Here is a 15266-nt window from a genome sequence, read left to right on the forward strand (position 1 = left end):
AATTGAAGGAGAGCCTAAAGTTTCACAAATAAACAAAAGTTAAAGGAGTTCATCACCACTAAACTGGCCTTATGAGAAATGTTAAAGGGAACCCTTTAAATGGAAAGAAAAGGGGCACCTGGGTGGTTCAGTTGGTTAAGCAGCTGCCTTCAGCTCAGGTCATGATCCCAGGGTCTTGGGATCGAGCCCCGCATTGGGCTCCCTGCTTGGTGGGAAGCCTGTTTCTCCTTCTCCCACTCCTCCTGCTTGTGTTCTTTCTCTAGCTGTCTCTCTCTGTCAGTTAAATAAATAAATAAAATTTAAAAAAAAAAAAGAAAGAAAAGACCATAACTAGAAGAAAATTATGAAAGGAAAAAATTTCACAGGTAAAAGCAAATATACCATAAAGGTACTGAATTAATCACTTATAAAGCCAGTATTGAGGTTAAAACACAAAATGATTAAATCAGTTATATCTACAAAAATTAGCCAAGGGATACACAAAAAGTTGTAAAATATGACATCATATACATAGAATGTGGAGGCCGGAGTAAAATTTTAGTGCTTCTAGAATATGTTCACATGTATGTGACCATCAATGTAATATAGACTGCTATACATGTAAGATTATTATATATGAACCCAGTGGTAACCACAAATCAAAAACCTATAATAGGTAGACAAAAAATAGAAAAGTCTAAAAAAAGCCACCAAAGAGAGCAAGAGAACAAGAAAGGAACAGAGAACTGCAGAAACAGCCAGAAAACAGTTAACAAAATGACAGTAAGAACATGCCTATCAATAATTAGTTTAAATGTAAATGGACTGAATGTTCCAATCAAAAGACATAGAGTGGCTGAATGAATGAAACAAACAAGGTGTATCTATATGCTGCCTACAAGAGATTCACTTCAGATGTAAGGACACACAGACATAAAAAGATGTTTCATACAAATGGAAGCCGAAAGAAAGCTGGGGTGGCTATACTCAGATAAAATAGAATTTAAAAGACAGACCAATAAAAGGCAAATAAAGGCATTACATAATGATAAATGGAGCAGTCCAGCAAGAAGATACATTTGTAAATATTTATGAATGCATCATAGGAGCACCTAAGTATATAAAACAGATATTAACAGACCTAAAGGTACAAATTGACAGCAATACAATAATAGTGGACTTTAATACCTGACTTGTATCAGTGGATAAATCATCCAGACAGAAAATCCTTAAGGACACATTGGCCTTAGACAACACATTAGACCAGATATACTTAATAGATATGTACAGAACATTACATTCCAAAGTAGCAGAATGCACATTCTTCTCAAGTGCACACGGATAGATCATTATTTTAGACCATGAAACAAGTCTCAGTAAATTTAAGAAGATTGAAGTAATACCAAGCATCTTTTTATACCACAGTGGTATGAAACTAGAAATAAATCACAAAATGAAAACTGGAAAAAGCATAAATATGGAGATTAAACAACACACTACGAACAGTTAATGGGTCAATGAAGAAATCAAAAGAGAAATTAAAAAATACCTTGAGACAAATGAAAATAAAGCATAGCAAAATCTGTGGGATTTAGGAAAAGCAGTTCTAAACGGGAAGTTGATAGTGATACAGGCCTACCTCAAGAAATAAGAAAAATCCCAAATAACAGTCTAACTTTATACCCAGAGGAACTAGGAAAAGAGGAACAAATGAAGCTCAGAATTAGTAGAAGGAATGAAATAATAAAATCAGAGTGAAATAAAGGGAATAGAGACTAAAAGAAAATAGAAAAGATCAATGAAACTGAGAGCCGATTCTTTGAAAAGATAAATGAAAGTGGTAAGCCTTTAGCCAGACTCATCAAGAAAAAAAAGAAAAAGGGCTCAAATAAAATCAGAAATGAAAAAAGGGAAGTAATGACTGACACCACAGAAATACAACAGATTATGAGAGACTACTATGAACAATTATACGCCAACAGATTGGAGGGTCTAAAAGAAATGGATAAATTCTTAGAAATATACAATCTGCCAAGACTAAATCATGAAGAAATAGAAAATCTGAATAGATCATTTACTAGCAAGGAGTTTGAATCAGTAGTCAAAAACCTCCCAACCAACAAAAGTCCAGGACCAGATGGCTTCATTGGTGAATTGTACCCCAAACTCTTCCAAAACATTGAAGAGGAGAGAATGCTTCCCAGTTAATTTTACGAGGCCAGCATTATCCTGATACTAAAACCAGACAAGCACACTACAATAAAAAGAAAACTACAGGCCAATATCCCTGATGAATATAGGTGAAAAGATCCTCAACAAACTGTTAGCCGACTGAATTCAGCAATGCATTAAAAAGATCATACACTGTGACCAAGTGGGATTTATTGAAAGGATGTGAGGATGGTTAAACATTTGCAAATCAGTCAGCATGATCTACAGTATTAACAAATTAAGGATAAAAATCATGATCATCTCAACAGGTGCAGAAAAAGCATTTGACAAAATTCAAAATCATTTATGATAAAAACTCTCATCAAAGCAAGAATGAAGGAAATGTTCTTCAACATAATAAAGACCATTTATGACAAGCCCCACAGCTAACATCATACTCAACAATGAAAAGCTAAAAGCTTTTCCTCTAAGATCAGGAACAAGACAAGGATGCCCACTCTTACCACTTCTATTCAGCATAGTATTAGAAGTTCTGGCTGGACAAGTTAGGCAAGAAAAAGAAAAACATGCTTCCAAGTTAGGAAGAAGTAAAATCATTATTATTTGTGGACAACATGATTTTATATATAGAAGACCCTAAAAACTCCACCAAAAAGCTGTGAGAACTAAGAACTTCAGTAAAGTTGCAGGATGCAAAATCAATATACAAAAATCTGTTCTTTCTCTACACTAGCAACAAATGGTTAGAGAAATTAAGAAAACAATCTTATTTACAATCACATCAAAAAGAATAAAATACCTAGGAAGAAATTTAACCAAGGAGGTGGAAGACTGCTACACTGGAAAGTTCAAGATACTGATGAATGAAACAAGACACAAGTAAATGGAAATTATTATATGTTAATTGATTGGAAGAATTAATATTGTTAAAATGTATTACCCAAAGCAGTTTATAGATTCAATGCAATCCTTATCAAAATCCCAATCGCATTTTTCACAAAAATAGAACAAACGTTTCTAAAATTTGTATGGAACCACAAAAGATCCTGAATAGCCAAAGTGATGCTGAGAAAAAAGAAGAAAGATGAAGGCATCACATTCCTTGATTTCAAAGGTATGGTAATCAAAACAGTATGGTATTGGCATAAAAACATACATAGATTACTGGAACAGAATAGAGAGCACAGAAATAAACCCACATATATATGGTCAGTTAATTTATGCCAGAGGAGGCAAGAATATACAGTGGAGAAAGGACAGTCTCTTCAATAAATGGTTTGGGAAAACTGGACCAGTATCTTATTCTGTATACAAAAATTAACTCAGTATGGATTAAAGACTTGAATGCAAGATTTGAAATCATAGAACTACTAGAAGAAAACATAGTAAACTCCCTGCTATTGGTCTTATTGGTTATGGGTAATAATGTATAGCATGGTGACTAGAGCAACAGTACTGTATTTCACTTATGTAACTTTATTTGGTGACAGGAGGAAACTAGACCTATGATGGTGATCATTTTGCAGTGTTATATGAATATTGAATCATTTTGTACACCTGAAATTAATATGTTATATGTAAATTATACTTCAGTTTTTAAAAGAAAGGCATTGGTCTAATTCAGTGGTCTCGAGTCTGATGTCTGTAGCATTAAATATCAGAGAGAACCCCAAGGTAGTTCATTTATGATGTCTATTTGTGCTTTTTTTTGGTTATCCTTTCAAAATTTCTATTTTTATATATATTTTATAATGTACATAATATAGTGTTGTATATACTTTATAAAGAAGTATATATCCATGGTAGAGTATATATGCTCACAACTTTTTAAAGTAGGAGTACATAATAAAAATTTTTTGAAGACTATATCTTTAATCACATCATTCAAGTATAGTTTGAGTATAATGAACTTAGTACATGCTTTTCTCTATCTTACAGAAATTGGACGTTTATTCCAGTTTTGTTTTTTTTTTTTTTTTTTTTTACATAGAAGGTCTTTTTCACTATATCATTTGTATATATAGCAACCAAGTTTCAGGAACTATTTTACAATACCAAACACAGCTATATTTTGTTCTTGCTAAGAAAATAGTTTAAAACAAATTAGTTTCTCAAAGTACTCTGATCTTTCAGCAGCTTTTGATTCTAGAGATGGGAGTCATGTGTGGATCAAACTGTTATGACCTGAATTCAAAGCCCATGTTTTTAATGTTACTTCAAAGCTTGTGTCATAATACCTCTGCTGAAACCAGATTAGATGACAGCCATATTTTAGCAGCTGAAATTCCAGTGTTGAAGAGCACTGAGTTGTACTCGCTCTTTATTAAATCTGGCTGTATAATCTGATTCATTTTTGGTGATGTCATATGTGCCTACCAGTTACAGTGATTAGAAGGACAAGCATTCTTCCCCACTCTCATGACAGTGCCTTCCTTGAGAAATTAACAGTTCTGTGAGGGTATAGAACAATTCGTCCCCAACATATTAGTGAAAATATTTAATCACATTGCTTTCTTCACCAAATTTGATTAATAACATCTAGAAAACATTTCATAATGGATAAAAGATTTGTGCATATCTCATTTTTTATATTAACTTTGGCTTTATTTTTTTAAATTAATTTGGTTTTATTTAAGTTTAATTAACATAATTATTATTGGTTTCAGAGGTAGAGGTGCCTATCTCATTTATGCATCACTTAGTAAATGGGATAGGGTTACTTATAAAGATGTTGTAAGGATTCAATAAGTGAAGATGGTATCTTGCACATAGTAAGGGTTCAATAAATATTAACCATTGTGGTTTGAAAGAATAGCAATAAATACCAGTGCTGCACTTCGGAGTTTGGCTCTGTCTTCCTCGGTCCTCCCACTGATTTAGTTGTGTGGCTTTCTGCCTTACTTTCCTATTTTTTTTCTTCATTTGTAAAACAACCACGATGACATTTTTTTCAGACACTTATTGCATAAATTAAATTAGAAAATAAGGTGATTACCACAGTATCTGGCCCATAGGAACTTTTACTATATGCTTTATGTTATAGTCTAGGAATTGCCAGTGTTATCTTTTCTCAATTATAAATAATAAAAATTATACTGTTGAAAGGTTGTGGCAAATACCATTTTTAAAGACACAGGTACAAACAAACCAGTAGGCATTTTGACTGAGTTTTGTGTGTTTATTATTCGGCCTTTCCTAGGTTCATCAGTTTATCTTTTCCCATTTGCTGCTAGGAAACTAAGGTACTAATTAATACTCATTTGTAGTAGTGATTCACTTCTAGGTTTCTAGGCATCTCTTACCTTTAAATGTCTTATGAATGCTCATGGTTTAATCTTTTATTTCATTTTCCTTTTTTGGCATGTTTGTGGCCCTTAAGTTTTTAATATTATATCCTGTTTTATCCTTCTTGGAAATGCAAATTGTAGTCATCATAGTACCATTTTAGTTTACCTAGATTGAGTTGGATTAAATACACTAATCAGTTTGCTCTGGTACCAGGCATATCCTTAACATTTTTTTTAATGAGAAAATTATTGTACATGTCCTTTTAGAAATCAAAACATTATGTAGTGGACTAAGCATGTTTTGTGATATTTTAGAGATTATTTATTAGAGAGAAAGAGAGGGAGAGCATGCGTGTGGGGGGAGAGGCAGAGGGAGAGAATATTCAAGCAGACTTCCCGCTGAGCATGGGGCTTGATCATATGACCCATGATACCATGACCTGAGCTGAAATCAAGAATTGATGCTTAACCATTTGAGCCACCCAGGTGCCCCCATGTTTTGTGATATTTTAAAAAATTAAAGCATTTTTTCCCTTTTTGCTTCATGTTCACATGTTGTAATCTGTCTTCATTTGTGTGATAAGGAACTCTCTTTTAGCAGTTAGTTTACTTTTTCTTCTTGTTCAAATTTCAACATGATGGTTGCTATTAGGAAGCCTAACCTGATGTAAAGATACAGTGAGAATTTATTGAGTAGAGGTCTCATTTGTTTAAAACGAACTCTAAAATTTCAGAGAAGTTCTAAATAGTTTCACCTGTCTCAAATTTTTTAAAGCAAAGATATTCTTTGTTGTGTTATCAACATGTAATTTCAATGACCATATGAATTTGCTGTGTTTACTTTTATATTTCAGATCACTGGATATTGCCATCACTGAACACTTCCTCAAACAATGACTCAAACTAGTAAAATAAAAATGTGTTAAGAGCTGACATTTTTTACAAAGTAAATTGATCAAAACTATGGTCTATGTTTTAGAAAGAAAAGGAAAAAAAAAAGGAAGAGAAAAAGAAAGAAAAGGAGCCAGAAAAGCCTGCAAAACCTCTTACAACTGAAAAGGTAAAATTCATTTTTTTAAAAATCCATTAAGATTACCATCTTATTTTTGTAGTCTTACATATGATTGTTTTTTAGGATATTTACAATATGTGAATAATAATTCTTTCATTAAATAATTTTTGAATGAATATGTGTGCTAAGCATGTCCTTCTATATTGTCCTATATAATTTTTAGTCAATTACATATCTGTGGGTACAGATCATGTGAACTCCTCAAGGACTAGTATTCTCTTATTAATGACATAAAGAAAAATGTTTTTAGTTTTCATGCACAGATTTCAGTGAAAGTTTGAAGAGATCATACCTGAAGGGCCTTCAGAAAAGAGTTGATGCTTAAAGGTAAACATTTGAAGTAGATTTTGAGTGGTAGGTAGGATTAAGGTGGAAGGCAAGAGTATATCATTTGCAGAGAATACCTTGAGGATAGGTATAGAAAGTGAAAATAGACAAAGTATATTTAGAAAAATAGTATCTCTATAGAAAAAATATCTATGTATAGAAAAAATATTTGAAGAAAGATGTATATCTATGTATAGAGAGTAGTGCAAAATAAGACCAGCATGGTAGATTGAGCTCAAATTGTAGAGGACCTTAAAGTCCATGTTGATTGTTTTTTGGAGGAAAGGCTATGGGTAACATTCCAAAGTTTGTAGAGATAGACCTAATTCAGAAAGGTTCTTTTGGAAGATTATTTTGGCAGTGATATGCAAGATAGATGTGCTCAGGCAAACTAGAGGGAGAGAGAACATCAGCTTTTTAAAAGGCACTGGGTGAATAATTATGGCAGCTTGGCTTTGAATGTATTTGATCATGAAAGTATGGAAGCATGGTAAAGGGATTGTCAGTAAAGGGAACATCCTTGAAACTTGTTGAAATTTTAAAAATTGACCTAATCAAGGCATAAATTACATATACAAGGTACATCCATTTCAAGTGTACAGTGCAGGTACATACTGATTCTTTCTCTGTCATTTATTAAAGCAGTCTTTACCTTCAAAGAGTTATAAGAATGTCCTTTCCTTTCCCCACCTCTTACCTAAAGCTTACTCATTCTGCCTTTTCCATGAAGCCCCTCTAATATCTCAACTAGATAACACTTTTTTCCTTCCTCAAAATTCTGGCGACATTGCTGTACATTTGATATTATTACTTCCTACTTTGTATTATTGTTTAATTGTATTTTTAGATAAATTTTCTTATCTAACACGGATGGCATAGGTATTGTGTTTCCTGAAATTATGCATCAATCAGGTGGGGACCAAGTCTGTGTTTCTTTGTATTTCTAACAGTTTCTTATTTGTAGTAGATGTTTAGGATAAATACATGTACATTGATTCATTGGTTTTTTTATCTCATAGTGTCTTGATTCCAAGGTCATGAAGAACAATTAATAAACTGCAAATGCTAAGACTGTAAGACCTTTGCTGAGTAGAATTCTTTGAAATATTTTTTGAAATCCTGATTTTCCATTAAAATTAATTTCTTTGAATATCACTTTAATGATATTTTACTGAATGAAATTCTTACCTTTCATCAGATTAAATTTAGATGTTAAATACTACATATTTTCAAAGGAGTGATTAAGTTGGTATTTATAACCTGGTTACTTAGTTTTAATTCTCTGGTAACTTTTCTCTTTAGCATGCATCAATAAGCTTTTTTTTGTTTTTTAATTTTTTTAAAATTTTTATTTAATTTAAATTTTTATTTTTTTAAAGATTTTATTTATTTATTAGACAGAGAGAAACACAGCCAGAGAGGGAACACAAGCAGGGAGAGTGGGAGAGGGAGAAGCAGGCTTCCCGCCGAGCAGGGAGCCAGATGCCGGGCTCGATCCCAGGACCCTGAGATCATGACCAGAGCTGAAGGCAGTCGCTTAACGACTGAGCCACCCAGGCACCCCCTTTTTTTTGTTTTTTTTCAAAGATTTAGAGAGAGAGAGCGAGCACACGCATGTGTGCGCACAGCGGGGAGGGGCAGAGGGAGAAGAGAATCCTAAGCCGACTCCATGCTGAGTGCAGAGCCTGAGGTGTGGCTCTATCTCACAGCCCTGAGATCATGATCTGAGCGGAAACCAAGAGTCAGACACTTAACTGACTCAGCCACTCAGGTGTCCCAACATGCATCAGTAAACTTTAAGTGAAATTTCTAATGATTTCCGGTTGTATTATAAAGGAATTTTAAAATCACTAGTAGATGTTATCTTTTATTGCCAAAAATTGGAAATATCAAAGTTTTTGTTGTACTTAAGATATAACCACTTTTCAAACATCATATATTTATTTTCTCTCTTAAGTAAAAACCTTACCATTGAAATATAGTGAGCATCTTGTAGTGATGTGTATGTTTCACAGCCTTGCATGTAAATACTTGCCTTTTATGGCAAAGGGCTTACAGCAGTTACCTGACAACTGAGTCTCTGGGTTGGGAGCTTGAGAAGAGCAGTTCAGGGTGTGTTAGCAGTGAGAATCTAGTATGGTTCCTATACTAGTCCTTTCGATCGTTAGGTTCTATTAAAATCAGTTTACCTATCATCTGTTATTCTTACTCAACCTGCAAAGGTTTAGGACTCCTGCTGCTAATGGTGGGATCCTTGCTGTAAGAATAATCATGTAGAGGGAAAAACTTTAGTTCCTATCAGAATTTTGTGGTCTATCAAGATAGTGCAGAGAATATAAGAAGGAAGAAACATTTAGAAGTGTAACAGTGGGGAAACAAGGGAAAATAGCACAAATAAAGAAGCTCTATAGGCATGTAGACATTTTCATATACAGGCATTTTTCTTTATATTCTCTCTGAGCTGGTATTTTAAGGGGGCATATGTAATCTGCAGACAAGAAATTAGTAGTAATATCAGTGAAGGTAGTAGCAATAGTAGTCAGAATAAGATCATCATTATAAAGTAATAGTGTCTTTATTAACTATCTCCTGTAATATATACAGTGTGCCATATATCTCCTATGTGCCAGAAACTTACAGATGTACAACTTATGTGTACAGTTGTACATATACAAAGTATGTTTGGGTGACCACCCATGTATTCACTATCTAAGTCAGGAAATAGATCATGGCCAACACCCCAGAAGCTGCCCCCCTCCGAATACCATTCCCAGTAAAAAAATCACTTCCCTTCTCCCCAGAGATAAAAATTTCTTTGCAATTTAGAAGTGGTTTTACCTTCTCTGCATGTATTTCTAAACAGTTGTGGTTTAGTTCTTTCTATTTTTTAACATATGAATGAAATTATACCACAAATACTCTTTTGTATTTTGCTTTTTTTAGTCAATATTTTATTTATAAGCGTCAGTCTATCATATTATATTTAGTTATAGTTTATTCAGTTAATTGTTTTGTAGTATTCTGTTGTATGTCTCTTCCTTATTTATTTATCCATTCGACTGTTAATAACATTTGGATTATATCCAGGCTTTAGCCATTATAAACAGTGCTGCTGTGAACACTTCTGTACATACATCTAAGCATGTTTTTCTTTAAGATATATTTATGAGTGCAATTGTTGGGTCATAATCTACGTGTATCTTGAACTTGACTAGATAAGGTTAAACTGTTTTCCAAATTGTATACCAAATGTATTCCGGTCAGGCCACATTCTTTACACTGTGTAGTATTGTCAAAGATTTTACTGTTTGTAGTCTGGTAAGTATGTGATGAGAACCCATTATATTTTTAATGTCAGTTTCCTTGATTAATAATGAGACCAAGGCCTTTTTCGTAAGTTTATTGCCTGTTTGGATTTCCTCTTTTGGAGTTCTGGTTCAGATCTTTTGTCTATTTTTCAATTGGATTGCTTACCTTTTCCTCATTCGTTTGTATCAATCTTTGCACGGACATACACACACATAGAGGATCCTAGTCTTTTTTCAGTTATGTGTTTGCAAATATCTTAGCTTTGTTACTTTATTGGAGCTGATTTTATTGCTCTTTTTATTTCTAGTTTTTGAATCAGTGATAGAGCATCCTTGTCTTATTTCTGACATCAAAGGGGAAGCTTTCAACTTTTTGCATGTGTGTGTTATCTTTATTCCTCACAAAAACTACAGAGTTGTTGGTGGTCCCATGTTATAAATGGAGATTCAGAGAGAATGTTTGATTTGCTTGATGTCACCTAGTTTAGTTGGAGAATTTATAATCAGATTTGGAAGAAGGATTTTACTTATTTTTTTAAGGCAGCACATATTAAACTCCATCTCATATCTCTTCATGCATTTAAAAGAATGAGGCTGGATAGGGATTATTTATCCTAAAATACTTTCTCTAAGTTCACTAATTTCTACAGGTTATTGAAGTCATTAATATGGTTCTTGACACATAGCAGTGATTTAATAAATGGTTACTTACAGATAACTTAATTTGGGGCAACTGGGTGGCGCAGTCCATTAAGCGTCAGACTCCTGGTTTTGGCTCAGGTCGTGATCTCAGGGTCATGAGATCAAGTCCCATATTAAGCTCCACACTCATTGCAGAGTCTGCTTGAGATTCTCTCTCCCTCTCCTTCTTCCTTTGCCCCTCCCACTCATGCTCTTGTCCTCTCTCAAATAAACAAATAAATCTTAAAAAAAAAAATAAGGGGCGCCTGGGTGGCTCAGTCGGTTAAGCGTCTGCCTTCTGCTCAGGTCATGATCCCAGGGTCCTGGGATTGAGCCCCACGTTGGGCTCCCTGCTCAGTGGGCGAGTCTGCTTCTCCCTCTCCTTCTGCTGCTCATGCTTGCTTGCACTCTCTCTCTCTCTCGCTCTCAAATAAAATCTAAAACAAAAAAATTAATTTGGGGGTTAAGAGGGAACCTTACTACTCTAGTCCAAATCCCTTATTTTATAAAGAAGTAAACTAGGGGTTCCTGGGTAGTTAAGTGTCTGACCTTTGATTTCAGCTCAGGTCATGATCTCAAGGTGTGAGATTGAGCCCTGTATGGGGCTCTGCACTAGGCGTGGAGCCGGGTTGGGATTCCTTCTGTCCTACTCTCTCCCTCTCTCCCTCTCTAAAAAAGAAGGAGAGAGAGAGAAAGAAGGAAGGAAAGAGAGAGGAAAAGAGAAAGAAAGAAGAAAGAAAAGAAAGAAAGAAAGAAAGAGAAAGAAAAAGAGAAATTAAGAAAAGAGACAGTTATTTATTTATTTTTAAGATTTTTTTTACCTGTTTGACAGAAACACAGCGAGAACAGGAACACAAGCAGGGGGAGTGAGAGGGGGAGAAGCAGACTCCCCACTGAGCAGGGAGCCTGATGCGGGGGCTCAATCCCAGGACCCTGGGACCCTGACCTGAGCCGAAGGCAGATGCTTAACGACTGAGCCACCCAGGCGCGCCGACTTCTTTCTTCTTTAAATAAACTTGTGTTCCTTGAGCAGCCTATTTCTTTTATTTAAATTCTATTTGTATTTAAGTCTCACTGAGGTTTATATTTTTTGTGGTGTGTGAGCATCTGTTACTAACAGGGTCAGCTGTTAGGTTTTGCTTTCCTTTTTGAGAAGAGTAAGGTAAAACCTAAAAGTTTAATGAATCAGTGATTAATAGGGTAGATGTTCTTGACATTTAAATGTATATATACATTTATACATATTTTATTTTATATTAAATATATATTATTAAATATATATCTCCTTTGTGCCTTATTCTGCTGGAAAATTGTGTATAAATTTGACTTTTTCTAAAATACTCTGTCATACATTTTACATCTCTAATTCATTTTGCTTAGATTTATCTATTATGCTCTCTCCGAAGTAGCCAGTGATCTATAAATATATTCATGTAGATGAGAAGTAGTCTTACAGCATAGGAATCTATATGAATTCTCATTGACTTTAAATAATTAGATCTTAATTTCTCCTTTAGAAGATTCTAAGTTTTATAGTTTTTCTTTTTTTTTTTTTTAAGATTTTATTTATTTATTTGAGAGCGAGCGAGAGAGAAACAGCATGAGAGGGGCGGGGGTAAGAGGGAAAAGCAGGCTCCCTGAGGAGCCAGGAGCCCAATGTGGGAGTCTATCCCAGGATTCCGGGATCATGACCTGAGCTGAAGGCAGTCGCTTAACCAACTGAGCCACCCAGGCACCCTAGTTTTTCTTTTCTAAAAGATGTCTGTGTCAAAATATGGAAAATGGACAAATAGTCAATTCCTTGGTGGTGGTGGGGTTAACCCTTTTTAAGGTAATTGCTAATGTTGTTCTGGTTTTATTATTTATTACAACCCATCATATGGGTTATTATTGGTCAAGTTCTGAAATTTCTCAATTGTATGGTAAAATATCTTTAGAGTCAACATTTTTCTGTAAAGAACCAGTTGGTAAATATTTTAGGCTGTAGATCGTAAGGTATCTTTTCACAACTACTCAATTCTTTCTTTGTAAAAACAAGCAGTGAATGAATGTGTTCCAATAAGACTTTACCTACAGAAACAGTTTGTTGAGATATTCCCCTCTTTGCCTCCCCAACAACTGAGAATTAGTTGCAGTGGAAGAAGCAGAGTCAGGAAGAGAGCCAGATTCAAGCCCTTGGTCTGTGGTTAACTGTCTCCTTGCCAAAGTCAGTTAACTGCATAACCTCCTTTTCTTCATTTATTAATGACAGGGTTTCTAAATGATCTCTTGGCAATAATAGTTTTAAATTTAGAATTATTCCACCTACTGACACAGGGACAGATTCCTAAAATCATTTTAAAATACCCTTAAAGATGGTTTTCAGTGTTCTGCAGAGCTGGTCTTTAGTCACTAAGTTCTCTATATTATTTCATACTGGTTTCTCACCTACCATAGTTCTGATCTCTTAATTGTTAGCTGTTTTACTGTTAAAAGCACAAAGTCTAATTTAGGAGAAAAGATATTTAGTTATTCCTAATGTAAGTTATTTCCATATTTATATAGAACATATATATCCACATATGTATATAAAATTCGAAAAAAATGGCTTACTTTAAGGTATTTAGATATTTCTACTTAGATGTTTATCTATATAAGTGTTATTGCACCATTTTTTTTTCTTTTAAGTTTTTATTTAAATTCCAGGTAGTTAACATACAATGTAATACTAGTTTTAGCTGTACAATAGAAAAATACCATATGATTGTACCATTGTTTTTATATGCAATGGATATATTAATAGAATAATTTAGATCATTCTATCAGAGAGATTTATATTTTCATGGACTTTCTTAAAGTTCCTCTCTGAGATAATTATACTGAGAGTTAGGACATAATTACCTATCTTGGAATATTTTTATGTTTTTATAAACTTAAAATTCTCTTAATATTCAAACTTTTCTTTATTAAATATTACCTGTTCTGTAGAAAAAAATATACAAACAAGCAAAACATTAAAAATTATGTGATTTCTCATAGTCCCTCTTACCTAAGGATAACTGTTTTAAATAATTTGTCTTATAATTTTCTATGCTCATGTACATATGCATGTATGTACTTATTCATATATCCCTTGGTGGGGTACTTCACTTTAAAAGAGGTTGCTGTCAATGGCATATGGTCCCCAAAGTATGTGTTAAAAATTTTTAATGTAAAATTTAAAAAGTGTTTCTTACACAGATATTTGCCACTGGCTTCTTGAAATTCATGAAAGAAAAATCAGTTCATAAAGTATTATCAGTGTAGAATAAAAAATCCTAGGAAGGAAGGTAGAGAAGCAGTGATATTATAGGAAAGAGAAGGTTCCTTCTTTTGCTAATACTATCATTAAAAAGTTTAAGATATGACAAGTATTTGACTCTTTAAGAAAATGATACAGATGAATAGTGATTTTTTTTCTAACTACTAGTTGCAAAAGAAAGAACCAGCAAAGTTGCTTTTTTAAACAAGTCTTTTATGTTAATAAAACTTAAAAAATACATTTTTACTTGATAAATATAAGTGATTTAATCTTACAATATAAGCAAAAACCATAATTGCAAATCTGTTGAACTTGAAATTTCAGTACAGCCCTATAAAAGTAAGCAACGAATTGTAAATCAAATAAATTGTTCTTAATAAAACATTAAAGTTAAATTAAGTGGCTCATTGCCAGATGCTATATTGATAGGTTATATTTTTTTAGCAATCTGACAGAGACATTTACACGGTCACCAAGCTCTCAAATGTAATTTAGGCTAAATAAACCTTTCATATGATACATGAATGCATTTGAGAATAAGATATTTCCAATAATTAATGCTTTTATAGAAATCATGGAGACATATGGTCTAGGTGAGTAAGCATAGCAGATGTCTCACAGAGCAGTTTTATAAGTGGGTTTGGAAGATTCCTTATATTTTCCACAAATCATTTCATTCCCAGCTTAACGCTCAACCTTAGAGATTAGTTTGATAATAATCTTTTGTTAGTAAATTTAAAAAACAATAGGTGTAATATCACTGTACATTATGCTTAGAAAGCATTTTAATGCAGCTTCTCTGTTAACTAAGTTTTATTAAGGTATATTGCTAGTTGCTGTTGACAACTTCCTATCTTTTTTTAGCTATTAGGTATCTTTTTAAAAATTAATATTTTCTCATTGAAAAAGAAGAGATCACAGTGCTGTGCCTAAGTAAAAAGAAATCAAATGTTCTGTCTGGTAAATTTATAGTTACTCATTCTTTAACCAAGAGACGTGGTAGATAAAAAACCTAGCAGATTTTTTATAGCCTCTCCCTTCTTCTTCCCCATAGTACCCATACGGTATATGTTTTTAATAAGTTAGAAAATATGCCACAAGCAAAAAGAAAGAAATAACATCACCACAGATCTGACCACTTAGAAAAAATTATCACTAAC

At 33.5% G+C, this 15266-nt stretch overlaps 1 protein-coding gene across 4 annotated transcripts in view; it reads left to right on the top strand.

Annotated features, from left to right (window-relative positions):
- SMAP1 (small ArfGAP 1) overlaps positions 1–15266 on the top strand; it is a 163614-nt gene that overhangs the window by 81565 nt on the left and 66783 nt on the right. For all 4 annotated transcript variants that reach the window (XM_025890564.2, XM_025890565.2, XM_073905179.1 and 1 more), the window contains one exon: positions 6418–6498. In XM_025890564.2, coding sequence (XP_025746349.1) covers positions 6418–6498 — 81 coding nt within the window. The remainder of the gene's footprint in view (positions 1–6417; positions 6499–15266) is intronic.

Source organism: Callorhinus ursinus, unplaced genomic scaffold, assembly GCF_003265705.2.
Source record: "Callorhinus ursinus isolate GAN/ISIS: 27379988/994484 unplaced genomic scaffold, GSC_fseal_2.0 scaffold22, whole genome shotgun sequence".
Classification (NCBI taxonomy): Eukaryota; Metazoa; Chordata; class Mammalia; order Carnivora; family Otariidae; genus Callorhinus; species Callorhinus ursinus.